Source organism: Triticum urartu, chromosome 1, assembly GCF_003073215.2.
Source record: "Triticum urartu cultivar G1812 chromosome 1, Tu2.1, whole genome shotgun sequence".
NCBI classification, from domain to species: domain Eukaryota; kingdom Viridiplantae; phylum Streptophyta; class Magnoliopsida; order Poales; family Poaceae; genus Triticum; species Triticum urartu.
The window spans coordinates 258,382,853-258,396,834 of NC_053022.1; the positions used below are offsets into that span (position 1 = coordinate 258,382,853).

Here is a 13,982-nt window from a genome sequence, read left to right on the forward strand (position 1 = left end):
GCTGACCTTTTTTTGTGTTGCCTAATCACAAACAGTTCATCCGAGTGAACTGTGTGATGTACATCGCACACACCTTGATCTGACTGACCGTTTCTTTTGTGTTGCCTAATCACAAACAGTTCATCCGAGTGAACCGTATGATGTACATCGCACACACCTTCATCTGGCTGCCCGTTTCTTTTGTTCCTCCTCATCGAAAACGGTTAATTGAACTGAACCGTATGCCCTGAATCGCACACGCAACTAAAATCTGAACCGTGTTTGATGCATCTGTCATCGCAAACGTTTTGCGCCTTTTTTGACGGTTTTTTACACCACCGTTTGTGATTATTGCATCACACACAGTTTCGTCGAAGGGTCTCTGATCGTAGTGTCGCGTTAGCAACATCCTGCAGTAATGCTATGCAAACACGAAAGTCGATAGTTATGCAATGAAATTACATCCTACTTATGGTGCATTATTCGGTATTAGTTATGCTTAATGCTCACTTATGTGAATTCTCGTTTCTTGGTTGGTTGCTTCTCAATCTTTTTGCCAGCTTCCACTTGTACTAAGTAGAAATACTACTTGTGCACCCAAAATCTTTAAACCCAGTTTTGCCATATGAGTCCACCATACCTACCTATATGCGATATTTATGTGCTGTTCTTAGCAAATTTGTATGTGCCATCTCTATTTTCAAAATGGATTTCCTTTTTCTGTGCCCATACCGCTCATGAAGCGACAGCGATTGCCAATATTTTCCGTGCTAGATGTGTTATTCTCAAGAAGATTGTTTATTCACTTGTCATCGCACGAGAGTACGACGGTAATAGGGATGCCCAGTCCCGAAATGAAAAAGAAATTTACTTTATGTTGTTGATATGTCTCCAACGTATCTACTTTTCCTAATGTTTTTCCTCTTGTTTTGGACTCTAATTTGCATGATTTGAATGAAACTAACCCCGGATCAACGCGGTTTTCAGCAGAACTACCATGGTGTTGTTTTTGTGCAGAAATAGAAGTTCTCAGAATGGAACGAAACTTTGCGAGGATTTTTTATACAATAAAAGAGAATTTCTGGAGCCAAGAGTCACCTAAGGGGGCCACCTCGGTGGGCACAACCCACTAGGGCGCGCCTGCCCCCCAGGGGCGCCCAGGTGGGTTGTCCCCACCTGGTGGCCCCGTAGACCCTGAAACCGACGTGATCCACAAGACGGAGCCGTCGTCACCTTTTGTTCTTCATTGGGAGGCCAGATCTGGAGTCCGTTTGGGGCTCCGGAGAGGGGAATCTTCGTTCTTCGTCATCATCAACCCTTCTCCATTGCCAATTCCATGATGCTCCCCACCGGGAGTAAGTAATTCCTTCATAGGATCGCTGGTCGATGAGGAGTTGGATGAGATTCATCATGTAATCTAGTTAGTTTTGTTATGGCCTGATACCTAGTATCCACTATGTTCTGAGATTGATGTTGCTATGACTTTGCCATGCTTAATGCTTGTCACTTTGGGCCCGGGTGCCATGATTTCAGATCTGAACTGTTTATGTTATCACCATTATATCTATGTTCTAGATCCGATCTTGCAAGTTATAGTCACCTACTACGTGTTATGATTCGGCGACCCCGGAGTGACAATAGTCGGGACCACTCCCGGTGATGACCGTAGTTTGAGGAGTTCATGTATTCACCCTGTGTTAATGCTCTGTTCCGGTTTTCTATTAAAAGGAGGCCTTAATATCCCTTAGTTTCCAATTGGACCCTGCTGCCACAGGAGGGTAGGACAAAAGATGTCATGCAAGTTCTTTTCATAAGCACATATGACTATTTACGGAATACATGCCTACATTATATTTATGAACTGGAGCTAGTGTCGTATCGCCCTAGGTTATGACTGTCACATGATGAATATCATCCAACAAATTACCAATCCAATGCCTACGAATTTATCTTATATTGTTCTTACTAAGTTACCACTGCTATCGTTACTGTTGCACTTGCTACAAAAATACTGCTATCACTGTTACTGTTACTATTACTGCTGTCACTACTATTAGAACTATCATATTACTTTGCTATCGATCATGTTGCTGCAGATAATTAATCTTCATGTGTGGTTGAATTGACAACTCAGCTGCTAATACATTCAAATATTCTTTGGCTCCCCTTGTGTCGAATGTATAAATTTGGGTTGAATACTCTACCCTCGAAAACTGTTGCGACCCCCTATACTTGTGGGTTATCAGTTGTTAAATAATAAATTATTTGGAAAGTATTGGTATGGAAGACATCCATGGATACAACTAGCCATGGATTATGAAAGAATGGTGGAAAAGGAACAAATTTTATTTTATGTTTGGGAACTGCCTATGATATATCTAGCAGGGAAAGTGTTGGGAATTACTCACTCGTTTTCATTGACGGGAAAAGTATGCCTCTCAAATTTTTTTATCTCTCAATTTTTGCTTTGAGCTCTGACACCTTTACAAATCTCTACTTCCCTCTGCGAAGGTCCTATCTATTTACTTTATGCATTTTTTATTTTTATCTGAGTCTCCATCTTCTCTTATAAAACACCAACTAGGGAGCACTATGATCATACTTGAGCATTGGATGTAGCTAATATGCGTTTCATGAATGGATCAATGATTGAGCATGACGAGTTAGGGATAATATTCTTTAGTGTTGATATTTTGAAAGACATAATTGCTTATTTATATGCTTGAGTATTGAAATCTTCATGCCAAAACTAGACTATGGCTTTGAACCATATAAAAGTCCAAATGTCCATGCTACAAAAGAAAGGAATGTGTGATGAACATGTTAGGATACATTTCACATCAAAAGTTCTATTTTTATCATTTACCTACTCGGGAACGAGTAGGAATTAAGCTTGGGGATGCTGATACGTCTCCAACGTATCTATAATTTTTGGTTGTTCCATGCTATTATATTATCATTCTTGAATGTTTTACAATAATTTTATACCAACTTTATATCCTTTTGGGGGACTAACCTATTGACATAGTGCCCAATGCCAGTTGCTGTTTTTTGCTTTTTTTACTTCGCAGAGTATCCGTACCAAACAGAGTCCAAACACAACGAAACTTTTTGGAGATTTTTTCTAGACCAAAAGACACCGTATGGGCCTAGAAAGCGTCAGAGGGGAGGCCCGTGGGGAGCAGAACCCACCAGGGCGCGCCCAGGGTGGTTGTGCCCCCACGTAGCCCCCATGCACCGCCTCTTCGCCCTATAAATTTCCAAATATTCCAGAAACCCTAAGGGAGTCAACGAAACACAATTCCAGCCGCCGCAAGTTTCAGAACCACGAGATCCAATCTAACACCATCACGGAGGGGTTCATCATCCTCATTGGTGCCTCTCTGATGACGCGTGAGTAGTCCATCATAGACCTAAGGGTCCGTAGGCAGTAGCTAGATGGCTTCCTCTCTCTCTTTTGATCCGAATACAATGGTCTCTTGGAGATCTATTTGATGTAACTCTTTTTGCGGTGTATTTTGGATCCGATGAACTTTGATCAGATCTATATCCATGAATATTATTTGAGTCTTCTTTGATCTCTTATATGCATGATTATTTATAGTCTCGTATTTCTTCTTCGAATATTTGGTTTAGTTAGGCCAACTAGATCGATTTTTCTTGCCATGGGAAGAGGTGCTTTATGATGGGTTCGATCTTGCGGTGTTCTTTCCCAATGACAGAAGGAGCAACAAGACACGCATGTATCGTTGCTATTAATGATAACAAGATGGGGGCTATTCCTACATGAATAGATCTCATCTACATCATGTCATCGTTCTTATTGCATTACTCTGTTTCTCCATGAACTTAATACACTAGATGCATGATGGATAGTGGTCGATGTGTGAAGTAATAATAGTAGATGCAGGCAGGAGTCGGTCTACTAATCTTGGACGTGATGCCTATATATTGATCATTGCCTTAGATATCGTCATATTCGATCTTCTATCAATTTCCCAACAATAATTTGTTTACCCACCGTATGCTATTTCTCGAGACAAGCCACTAATGAAATCTACGGCCCCCGGGTCTATTCTTTTATCATAGTTGCTTTGAGATATATTTTTATTCGCTTTTATTTTCAGATATATTATTCCAAAAAACTAAAAATACCTTGTTGCACTTTTTTATTACTTATTTTATTTCGCGTTTTATCGAGAACTATTTATCCAGTCTACCACAAATCAATCTATCTTTTTACCGTGGAGGGATTGACAACCCCTCTTACACGTCAGGTTGCAAATATTTGTTCTCTGTGTGCAGGTGTCGTTTATATAGTGTTGCTTGGTTCTCCTACTGCATTGATACTTTGGTTTCACAATTGAGGGAAATACCTACCGTAGCTGTACTATATCATTCTGTCATCTTTGGGGAAATACCGACGTAGTTTCAAGTGACATCAATCCTCCACCTACCCCTTCATCCAAGGGCTCCAGGGGAGCTAAATCCTCTCCCAACACCCCCTTGGACTCCAAGGACCACGTAGGAACAAACCTAGATAAACCGGTGAAAAATTTCAGGGACTTATTTTGCAGCCCTGGTAGGTTGGTACACGGTCGTACCGTGCATCATCTTCCCTCACAAGTTTGCACGTGTAGTTTTGTATTTTGGTTGTCATTTCTTCATACGAATCTGATTTTAATGTTCTTGGGCTCGTTGATTTTGTATCAAAAAAGCCCGAGACACCCATGTTATTGGCTCTTTAATCTAGCCTCATTGGAAAATGCCAAATTGTCCAACTATCCCAAGATCCTGGATCTGATGGCTGGAACTTCTTTGGTTTGGCCCCAAGTTGGTCATTTGTGAGGTGTCAAGTCCATTGGAGTGTCAATACACCTACAAAGGCAACAAACAAAAGAAAACTAATAAAACTAACAAAAACTAAAGAGTATGGAAAGCTCGCATGAAAATGAATCAAAAAATGGTATTTATACATAATGAACATACACATTGTATGAATAGCTCAATATGACATGATATATGGAGTTACTATGAAACAAATGAGCTTTAAGATGGATCGAAAAATAGAGCCATCAGTCGTCGCTGGAACTGAAGTAGATCTCACTTGCGTTAGGTGGTCTGGATGGAGTGGCTCTAGGTGCACGCTCATATATGCTCACATCTTCACCATCACCACTCTCTGGTGGAACATCCATGTCCCTGGTCGCTCTTTAATAGTAGCAACAACCACAATTAACGTATCAGTGCAAATATTAACTCTATGAATATGAGTCTCCACACCTCTCTAGAAGCTCTCTTGATTCTTCATAAGGTTAGCTATTTTTTGCTCAAACCTTTCAAGAGCTGCATGTGTAAAGTTCTTGAAAATATTTGACTTTGCATTTGCTGGAATTCGTGGATGTGCCTGAGTGGCCGAGGAAGAAAATTGACGTTCCAGTGTGAATACTAGCTTCTTATTTCGTAATGACGTGAAACTCTAGGGGTGACAACATCAACACCATCAGAATGTGCAGAATGATGATGAAGACCACTCCAAAAACTTAATTGTATTTTTCTTTTGTTTTAGCAGTTTTAGTGCTTGCATTTGAATAATACTCGTATACGCCTTCCGTTCTTTTGGGAAAAGAATACAAATTAGGATTATGGGGAAAAAAATCTTATTCTTTTTAAAGAATTTTTTTTCGCTCTCGAGAGCCAAGCTTTACTGCTCTCCCCCGTACCTGTACATTTCTTTGCTCTTCCTCCTCAGTCCAATCGATAGTCCACCGCCGCGTGCCCTACGGCTGCCGCCGCTACCTCGCGTCACCGCCGACGCCTCAATTCCGCCCCACGCCCACCTCCCATCCCCCCTCCCCCCCTCGCCCCCAGCACCACGCGGCACCCAAAACACCCCAGCCTCTAACGCGCGTCGCTGCCATCGCCGTTACCGCCCTTCCTCGTCGCGACATCGCGTTCCTGCTACCTCCACCCGGTCTGCAATTTTTGGCCATTAGGTTTTGAGGTATGAGTTTGTTCTCACCAACTGTTTACTCAAGCTCCACTTGCCTCGACAATTTCTGGTTATGCCGGTGCACACATCCGGCACACCATCTAGATCCGTCCCTGCTTGACACTTTCTAGGGTAGGGTGGAGATCATTGCTGGCCTAGTGTCAGTTTCTCACATTTACTCTTTTCATCATGCTTAAACTTTTATGCTCTTAACTACTATTTCTTTCCATTTGCAGCAACACTGGACAGAAATGGAGAATGTGCAGTATGCCGAAGAACTCGTGAGGGAGTTTCTTGTGTTCAGGGGTTTCACGAACACGCTGCAAGCTTACGAGGCAGAACTGTCCACCGAGATCGGCAGGAACTTTGAAGTAGACAAGATCCTAGATTTAGTGTTCTCAGTGTACATACCAAAATACCAACTGGATAGACTGCTAAGCATCTTCAGCTTTTTAAAACAGTGTTTCACTTCACCTGCGGACACGGTACTCTACACGGCGCTTCTTAAACTGGAGCAGTCAGTATTACGTTATTATGTTGTCAATGCCTTGAAATCTGGAAGGCAAGAAAAAGTTATTGAATTCTTTAGCGTAGGCGGCAGTTATCTGATGCAAAAGCGTGAAGATTGGATAGCATGGTTTGGTGCGTCTTCTTAGCCTTCTAGTGCTCTGTTGCCCACATTGTGTCTGCTTCTACTTACGCTTTGCCAATCTCAATGACACTATGCAGCTATACCATATATTAAGAACCCAAGCTTGGATCCACAGTTCCGTATGTATTTTTCCAAAGAATGGTCAGATACTTTGGTTCTTTCATTTCGGAACTTCTTAAGTGGGATATTCAATGGTACTCATATCCTTTTACAGCAATCGCATTCTATTGTGCTCAAGTTAGCAGGATGCTTTTCATCTTTCCTAATACACAAACTTATCAGATTTATAATTTACTCGCATTCTTGTCGACCGCCAAACTAACATTATGGTTTGCTTAAACACTGTTCTATCCTTAAGTTTTCCACGAATCCCAGCTCTTATGAAGATTAGCACTGAAAAGAATATGATCAAGTGCCTCAAGAGTGACATAAAGCAACTGAATAACAAATTGTCAGAGCTGCAAGCATTGTTAGAGGTCAAGGAAGTTGAACTATCCCTGCTGAGAAGGTAAAACTATGCTCTTTGGACTGCAAAATTGCTCATATATCTTCAGAGGCATGCCCTTCTGTAATTAGGCTATCATCTGTTTGCAACTTTGCATACGAACAGCTGGTTTACAGATGGGAAAGAACTAGGAAAACTATGTTCATCAAGTGCTCTTAGCTTCAGACTACTCCCTGCGTTTCAAAATATAAGGTGTATTAGTTTTTTTAAAAGTCAAACGTGTGCATGTTTGACCAAATTTCTAGGAAAAATATATCAATATCTACATACCAGATTTATATCATTTGATCCATCATGAAAAGTATTTTCATATTTTATATATTAGGTATTGGAGATGTTGATATTTTATTCTGTAATCTTGGTCAAACATACAATCGTTTGACTTGCATGATAATTGATGCACCTTAATTTTGGAACGGGGGAGTGTTAGATTACATATCTTATCAATGTAGATGGTAGAGCATGACGTAGAATGTGACTGCTAGAGTTTTTATGAATCTCAAGCTCCTAAGGGTATCTGCTAAATATCTCATAACTGGTAAATACAGGAATGATCATAGTATTAATTCCGGACACAAGAATTTACTCAAGATTACTACAGCTGGTTCCTCCGTTGGGGGACAAGCTTTCTCAGGAGTCTATGAAGAATCCTCAACTTCAAGTACAACTGTACAGGGTGTCAATTCACAGACTTTGAGTTCAGCAAAATCAAGAGCTGAGAAATTGTGTGATTCTTCTCGGATGAGCAATGCAGGTTGGCTCTTTTTACTAGCTATAGTTTTTTCTTCATACCATATATTTTTAGACTCTGGTTTTTCTCAAGCATATGTATGATTATTTACCATTGGTTTATGTGAGGTAACTAATTATTTTTGGTCAACCTTTTCCCCCACTGGACATAACCTTTCTTCCTCATAAACCATTCTAATATCCATACTTTGGATTACTTTTATGCTTCACCGAACATATATTTCTATTTTGATGTTCTTCAATGTATTTGTTCTGTAGATGCCCATTTAGGATACTACATTTGTCTTATATATGAAAACCTTGAAGCATAATATGTTTCTTTTGTTGCAGAAAATGAGCAGATTTTGGTGACAGAGGAAGACTTTCCTGAAGTGAAGGTGGATTTTCAGGTAAGCTATAGTTTATCCCTAGTAACCTTCCATCTTTGTGGTTTCCTATATCACTAATTAAACCTGCTAACAGGAAACATTTTTAGGCCATAACAGTTCAATAAGTAGCTGTCGATTTTCTGCTTCTGGATCAAATATTGCTAGTTCTTCGACTGATGGCACAGTGAGGTAACTGCGCTATCTTAATTCTGATTTATTTTTTTGCCTAACTGGAAGTTTCTAGATTTTGACCTGTTGATTTTTTAAACTCTTATAAAGAATCTGGACATACGACTCATCAACACCATCATCAAAAAATGCCACTATATATTGTGGGGCTGAAGTCAGCGCACTTTCTTGGGAATGCAGATCTGATCGCTTGGTATGCCTATCGTATATTTTAATTCTTCCACATTGGTTTTTCCACACCATTTCACCTTTGAAGAACATATTTTAAGACTTTTGTTTTATCACCCATTTCTCTTGACAATAGCTGCTCATAGGCACAGCTAATGGAGGCATTAAAGCTTGGAATGCTGATGCAAAGAGAGTTGTTTGTGACCTCAGTACATCCAAGGACTTCCCAAGGTTAGAAGTTACCACCTATTACTTTTGGGCTCACAACTGTATCTATGCTGATGAAGCTTTTCAATTTCTTGCAGTGTGCTTGATTTGAAGTGTAGCCCTGTAGATCCCGTGTTTGTCTCTGCAGCTGCATCGAGACGGTAAACTTCAAATCTCTTGCTTCGTAAGAAATCTCAAGCAAAATGGCAGCTTCTTTTTCCTACAGAAAAGCGTTACTGCTAAACTTCTGTTTCTGACAGCTGCGTTTTGTCCTGTTTTCACATATCAATTTGAACTATAAGTAGTAGCTCTCAAATACCATTGTCTTATTGTACCGTCAATTGTATTGTCTTATTTCCAGCTTTAAATTGATTTTCAGGCATGGATCAACTATATTTGATAGAACAGGATTTGCTTCCCTGACAGTATGGCATATGAAAACATGGAAGCCTCTGGTACTGATTTTTTCTTTCAACCCCTTACCTTGAACCTAGCTGAGGAATCTAGCCAGTAACCTTCTCGTTATCTATATATCCATTTCTTCTATTTGAAGACAGTCCTCCCTCTTGGCGAGGATCCACCTGCTATTACTTCACTTTGCTTCAATCACAATGGGAAGATCTTGGCAGCCTCTGCAACAGATGGAATGATTCACATGTTTGGTATCCTTTTAGTGTAATATTCCTTTACCACTTTTATTATGTATATCATTTATTGCTTGAGGACAGCTAGAACTTGGTTACGTTGTTTCTTTGAGATATTATTTGTGTTTTATGATTATTGGAGCGCACAGTACTCCTTTACTGCACATAGACATGTCTGCTGGTCTACAAATCACTGGATGGCCTGCCCATGACTCCCCTGTGAGCTCAGTTCTTTTTGGGCCAGCTGAAACAAGCATCTTCAGTTTAGGCTCAGATGGAAAGGTATATAGCCCCTTTTAGTGCATAAATGCAACTCTGTTGATGTATATATGCAAGCAGATAACACAATGGTTATTGTATGTACCTTTGGACCTTGTGAGTTATGCAGTCTTCTAAATTCCAATGCTTAATCAGCTTTAAGCAAAATAACAACTATAGCATTGTTATAGGTTAACTTTGACTTCGTACTTGTATTAATTGATTATCGTATACAAACATGTACCCCATATTCTTTGGCTTAGCTTGCGTGGTTGTATTGTATCTAATGTTAACTGTATGATCTTTAGATATTTGAGTGGAGCTTGCACAATCAAGGTCAGATTATTTGGTCAAGAGATTGCAGTAGGTAAGAGTATTTCGCAGTTGGTGAATCGTCATTGAATTGCAAATGGCAGCTAGTGTTGGTTTGATAAAAATGTACTTCAACCCTTCATTTCTTTCACATATGTTGCTCTCATCTAGCTATATCCGCTATTTAGTTTCAGGTAACAATACTTTTCTAGCAAGATCTCTATGCTAATCTCCTCCTGCATTTTTGTATGGCGCATGTGGCATATAGACTTCACACACACACTTTGCACACGAAACTGTCTGTCAATTCACAGGTTTGAGGCCTTTCCTATATTTGTTTTAGATGCATACTTGAAACTCTCAGTAATAGCACATAATTTTAAAATTACTAGGATGCATCGAATTGACAATTAAGTTTTTTTTTTCCCATAACAATCTTGAGCTATCCCATGTGAACGCACATCCTCTGATATCTGAATTATCTAATGTCACGTTAGATTTCTTGATATTAGGTGAAAATTTGAAAGGAACATTGTTATTTGTGTACGATTAAGCTAGATTTAGACAGTCCGACTAGTTGAATTTGTGTGCACGGACTACTGGCGTACTTCTTTTTGGCATGAGAACTGCTAGACTATCGAATGCTCTACCTGATTGGACTCTTATTTTGCCAGAACAGCATGGTATATTGTGTTGGTGTATTATGCAACTGCGAAGCATTGCTTTCTGATTTCTCCTAATTTGTCTTCTGTCACCAGGTTTTGCAACCCTGAGAGCTTTAACAAACGCATGCATGAGGTAGCATTGGATTCTAATGGCAAGAGACTTCTTGCTACGTCGGGTTTGGTTCGGGCTCCAATATACCAGGTTTCCACATTGTCCACACTCCCTAATTAAGTTCGTTTTGCTAAAGTAGATAGATGCCAATACAGCAGTCCACTATATCCCTTTCAGGTGCAAGGCCATGAGAGAGGGTTGAGGACACTTCCTCATACTGCACCTATAACAAGTGTGGACTGGCACCCCACGCGGTCAATCTATGTTACTGGTTCTGAAGACCACTCTGTCCGCGTCACGTCCATTCTATGATGTTCTACGTCGAGCAGTTTGCCCTTGAAATTTTGTTGATTGCCGGATGCGACCAGAGGTGCTGCTCTGTAGAGTGACCTCCAAGAGATGAACCAGTTCCATGGATCCTTATGATATTCCTGATTATCTCATCCAGATAGATCCTTTTGCGTTGGAAAACTGGGTCATGTTTGTGTTTGTAGACTTGGCGAGCCGGTGAAACTATGTTGTAAAAACGGGTGAAAACATCTGTTATCTCTTTACATGGTAGGAGCTTTACGGCAGGTTTCTCCCATTCTCATGAAAAGGCAATTAGGGATCAAGCCATGCCTGGCACCGTTTTTTTATGATGTACTGCTGGTTTTTGAAGGAAAAATTATGTGTTGCTGTTTGATTAGCAACAATTGTCCTGTCAGTTGATGGTTTGGGGCCAATTAGGGTTCTATGTCAAGCATCTCCAAGAGCACGTTTACATAATTCTTGTGAAATCCTAGTAATAATAACTAGTCAATTTACGAGTCCCGGAGTTTGCAGTGGTGTACTGGTGTGTGGTGTCTATCCATCTCTGACATGTCTTTTTTTGTTCTAAAAGTAACCCATCTCTGAAATCGTCAGTCCTCCAAATCGGGGCAGATGTCATGGACGCTGCCGCTGTTTGTTCTATATAGTACTCCATATACAATTGATTGCTTTGACTTGCTCGGATCAAAACTTCATGTCAAACAAAGTGCAATGAATCTATTGATGTGGCAAAGTATATATAGTCAGATATTTTTAGGGACTTCTGAATTTAGTACTCTATCTAGTGATCTAAACGCTCTTATATTTTTTTACGAAGGAAGTATTAAAGAAAGTGACAAAGTATATATAGTCAGATTTTTCTAGTGATCTAAACGCTTTCATATTTTTTTTGGAGGGAGTAAATATTAAAAGGAAGTCGCTCCTCCTCTTCCAAGAAAGAAAGCTAGGGTTCCTGCCGCCGCAGGTCCGCCTCGTCTTCGGTGGCCCCAGGGCCATGGAGGCGCGGTGGATCCTGCCAAGGGCCGGAGAGAGGGCTTAGTTTTTAATCTTTTTTCTGTCTTGTTAGGGTTTGTGTCCTGCTCAGGAAGATGAGACGGCGGCGGCTTCCTGAAGATGGAATAAAGGTCTCCCTGCCTAGCCCCCGTCCTGACGGTGCGTTTAGCATCGTTGGCGGGTGTGTGGAGGTGTGTCTCTGGCGGATCTATTTTTGGTGGATTTACTTGGATCTCGTCGTTATTCGTCTACGTTTGTATGTCTTCGGGCTGAATCTTTCCAACCTACGTTATTCTTCATCTGCAGCGGTTGCTGTTCTGGTGCGCTGGTCCTATGGGGCCTTAGCACGACGACTTCCCGACTGTCTACCACAACAAGTTGTGCTCGACTCCGACGATGGAGGGGTGATGACGGCGGCGCGCCTTCAGCTCGCTTCAATGCTTGTAGTCGTCGTTAGGTGGTCTACAGAATGTAATTTTTATTTTCGGTGTTTGTGGTACTGTCATGATTAAAGATGAATAGATTAGAAGTTTTTCAAAAAAATAAGTATTAAAGAAAAAAAAAAGTGTTTGACGAGCAAATATTTGCTTGCTAGCGACCATGAGCAAAATATCTCCTTCTACTCAACCATTTCACATAATCTGGATCTCTGTCAGTGAATTGAGCTGCGAATCAAGGGAGAGTTATGTCTACAGCTCTTTCCAGGGAGCCAACAATAACCTTTTTTGTCTGAAAATAGGATTCCCCCAGCTGTGGATAGCTCGTACATGGGACCACCAAGCAGAATTATGTTCTAATGGGTCAACATGGAGTTAATTTCACCGGCAACAGCAGCGCAAGTAGTTAGCAGCAGCTAGCAACAAATAAAGCATATTTGCATTGGTACATGATGAATGAATGATGGTGAAGCATGGGCACATTATCAATCGAAGCAATTTGCAAAAAAAAAAGGGAAAAGAAACCCCGTATCAATCGAAGCACTGTTCTATCAACACAAACGTACGAAGCGACAAAGGGATTAACTATGGATGCACAGTCGTACAGGAATTAGCTTAACCGCCACATGCACGGACTTAACTGCGTTGGCATTACTCCGCGACTGCTCACAGTGGAGTGTAACATAGAATAGTAACTTGCCGATGTTATTAGTCTATGTTACTATCTTCATAGTGGGTAGTAACATATGAGTGGTACTACCTCCGTCTCGGTGAATAAGTCATTCACGTAGTTCTAGGTTGACGATTTAACTATCTAAATATGTATTATATGTGACAAAAAATATGTATTTAGAAACTACATCATTATAGAAATATAGTGATATACTTTTCATGACATATAACACATATTTAATTCCTTAAATCGATGACCTAGAACTACATAAAGAGTACCTAAGTTATCACAAACCCCTCTCTTCTCATTAATTAACTGCCACATAAGCAATCTTATATTGAAATGTGTGATGTTACTAGTTAAGTTACTTCCATTATGACTAGTCTACGACACTACACATTTTCTTAATTATGTTATTTTTTTTAAAAAAGAAGAAAAGACTTCCCGGTCTTTACATCAGATGATGCACACTGACATATATTATTTAGTTATTATCGATAATGCTAAATCCAGCTTACAAAGAGCGAAAAAAAAACTTGAGGCCATCCACATCGGACATGCTTGGCAACATCTTGAAATCAAATCACCACGACATTGTTAGTAAAAAAAAGAACACAATGCTCCAACACAGTGCCTTCAAGAGAGAATTGTTGCTCGCATGTCGATATTGACGGACCTAACCAGATGTCAGCCAAGGATATCACCCCGAAGTAGATCTTTAAACCAACACCTTCAACAAGGTAACAACACACGGACGTCGACGCCA

At 40.3% G+C, this 13,982-nt stretch overlaps 1 protein-coding gene across 1 annotated transcript; it reads left to right on the top strand.

Moving 5' to 3' along the window:
• Window positions 1–5,705: 5,705 nt before the first annotated feature.
• On the top strand, window positions 5,706–11,496 carry LOC125506304 (WD repeat-containing protein 91 homolog). The gene is made up of 16 exons (XM_048671155.1): window positions 5,706–5,983; window positions 6,208–6,613; window positions 6,701–6,823; window positions 6,990–7,131; window positions 7,677–7,882; window positions 8,209–8,267; window positions 8,341–8,435; window positions 8,526–8,628; window positions 8,740–8,834; window positions 8,909–8,971; window positions 9,190–9,265; window positions 9,364–9,472; window positions 9,624–9,736; window positions 10,021–10,079; window positions 10,783–10,891; window positions 10,979–11,496. Exons 2-16 carry the CDS (start codon window positions 6,223–6,225, stop codon window positions 11,111–11,113), a joined length of 1,878 nt encoding a protein of 625 aa, XP_048527112.1. The 5' UTR covers window positions 5,706–5,983; window positions 6,208–6,222; the 3' UTR covers window positions 11,114–11,496.
• The last annotated feature ends 2,486 nt before the right edge of the window (window positions 11,497–13,982 follow it).

Excerpts from the sequence above, each read along its gene's own strand:
- LOC125506304 (XM_048671155.1), top strand. The coding sequence starts at position 6,223 with ATGGAGAATGTGCAGTATGCCGAAGAACTCGTGAGGGAGTTTCTTGTG. Across the intron at positions 8,268-8,340 it reads AAGTGAAGGTGGATTTTCAG|GAAACATTTTTAGGCCATAA; the intron begins GTAAGCTATAGT and ends ACCTGCTAACAG. Across the intron at positions 10,892-10,978 it reads TTCGGGCTCCAATATACCAG|GTGCAAGGCCATGAGAGAGG; the intron begins GTTTCCACATTG and ends TATCCCTTTCAG.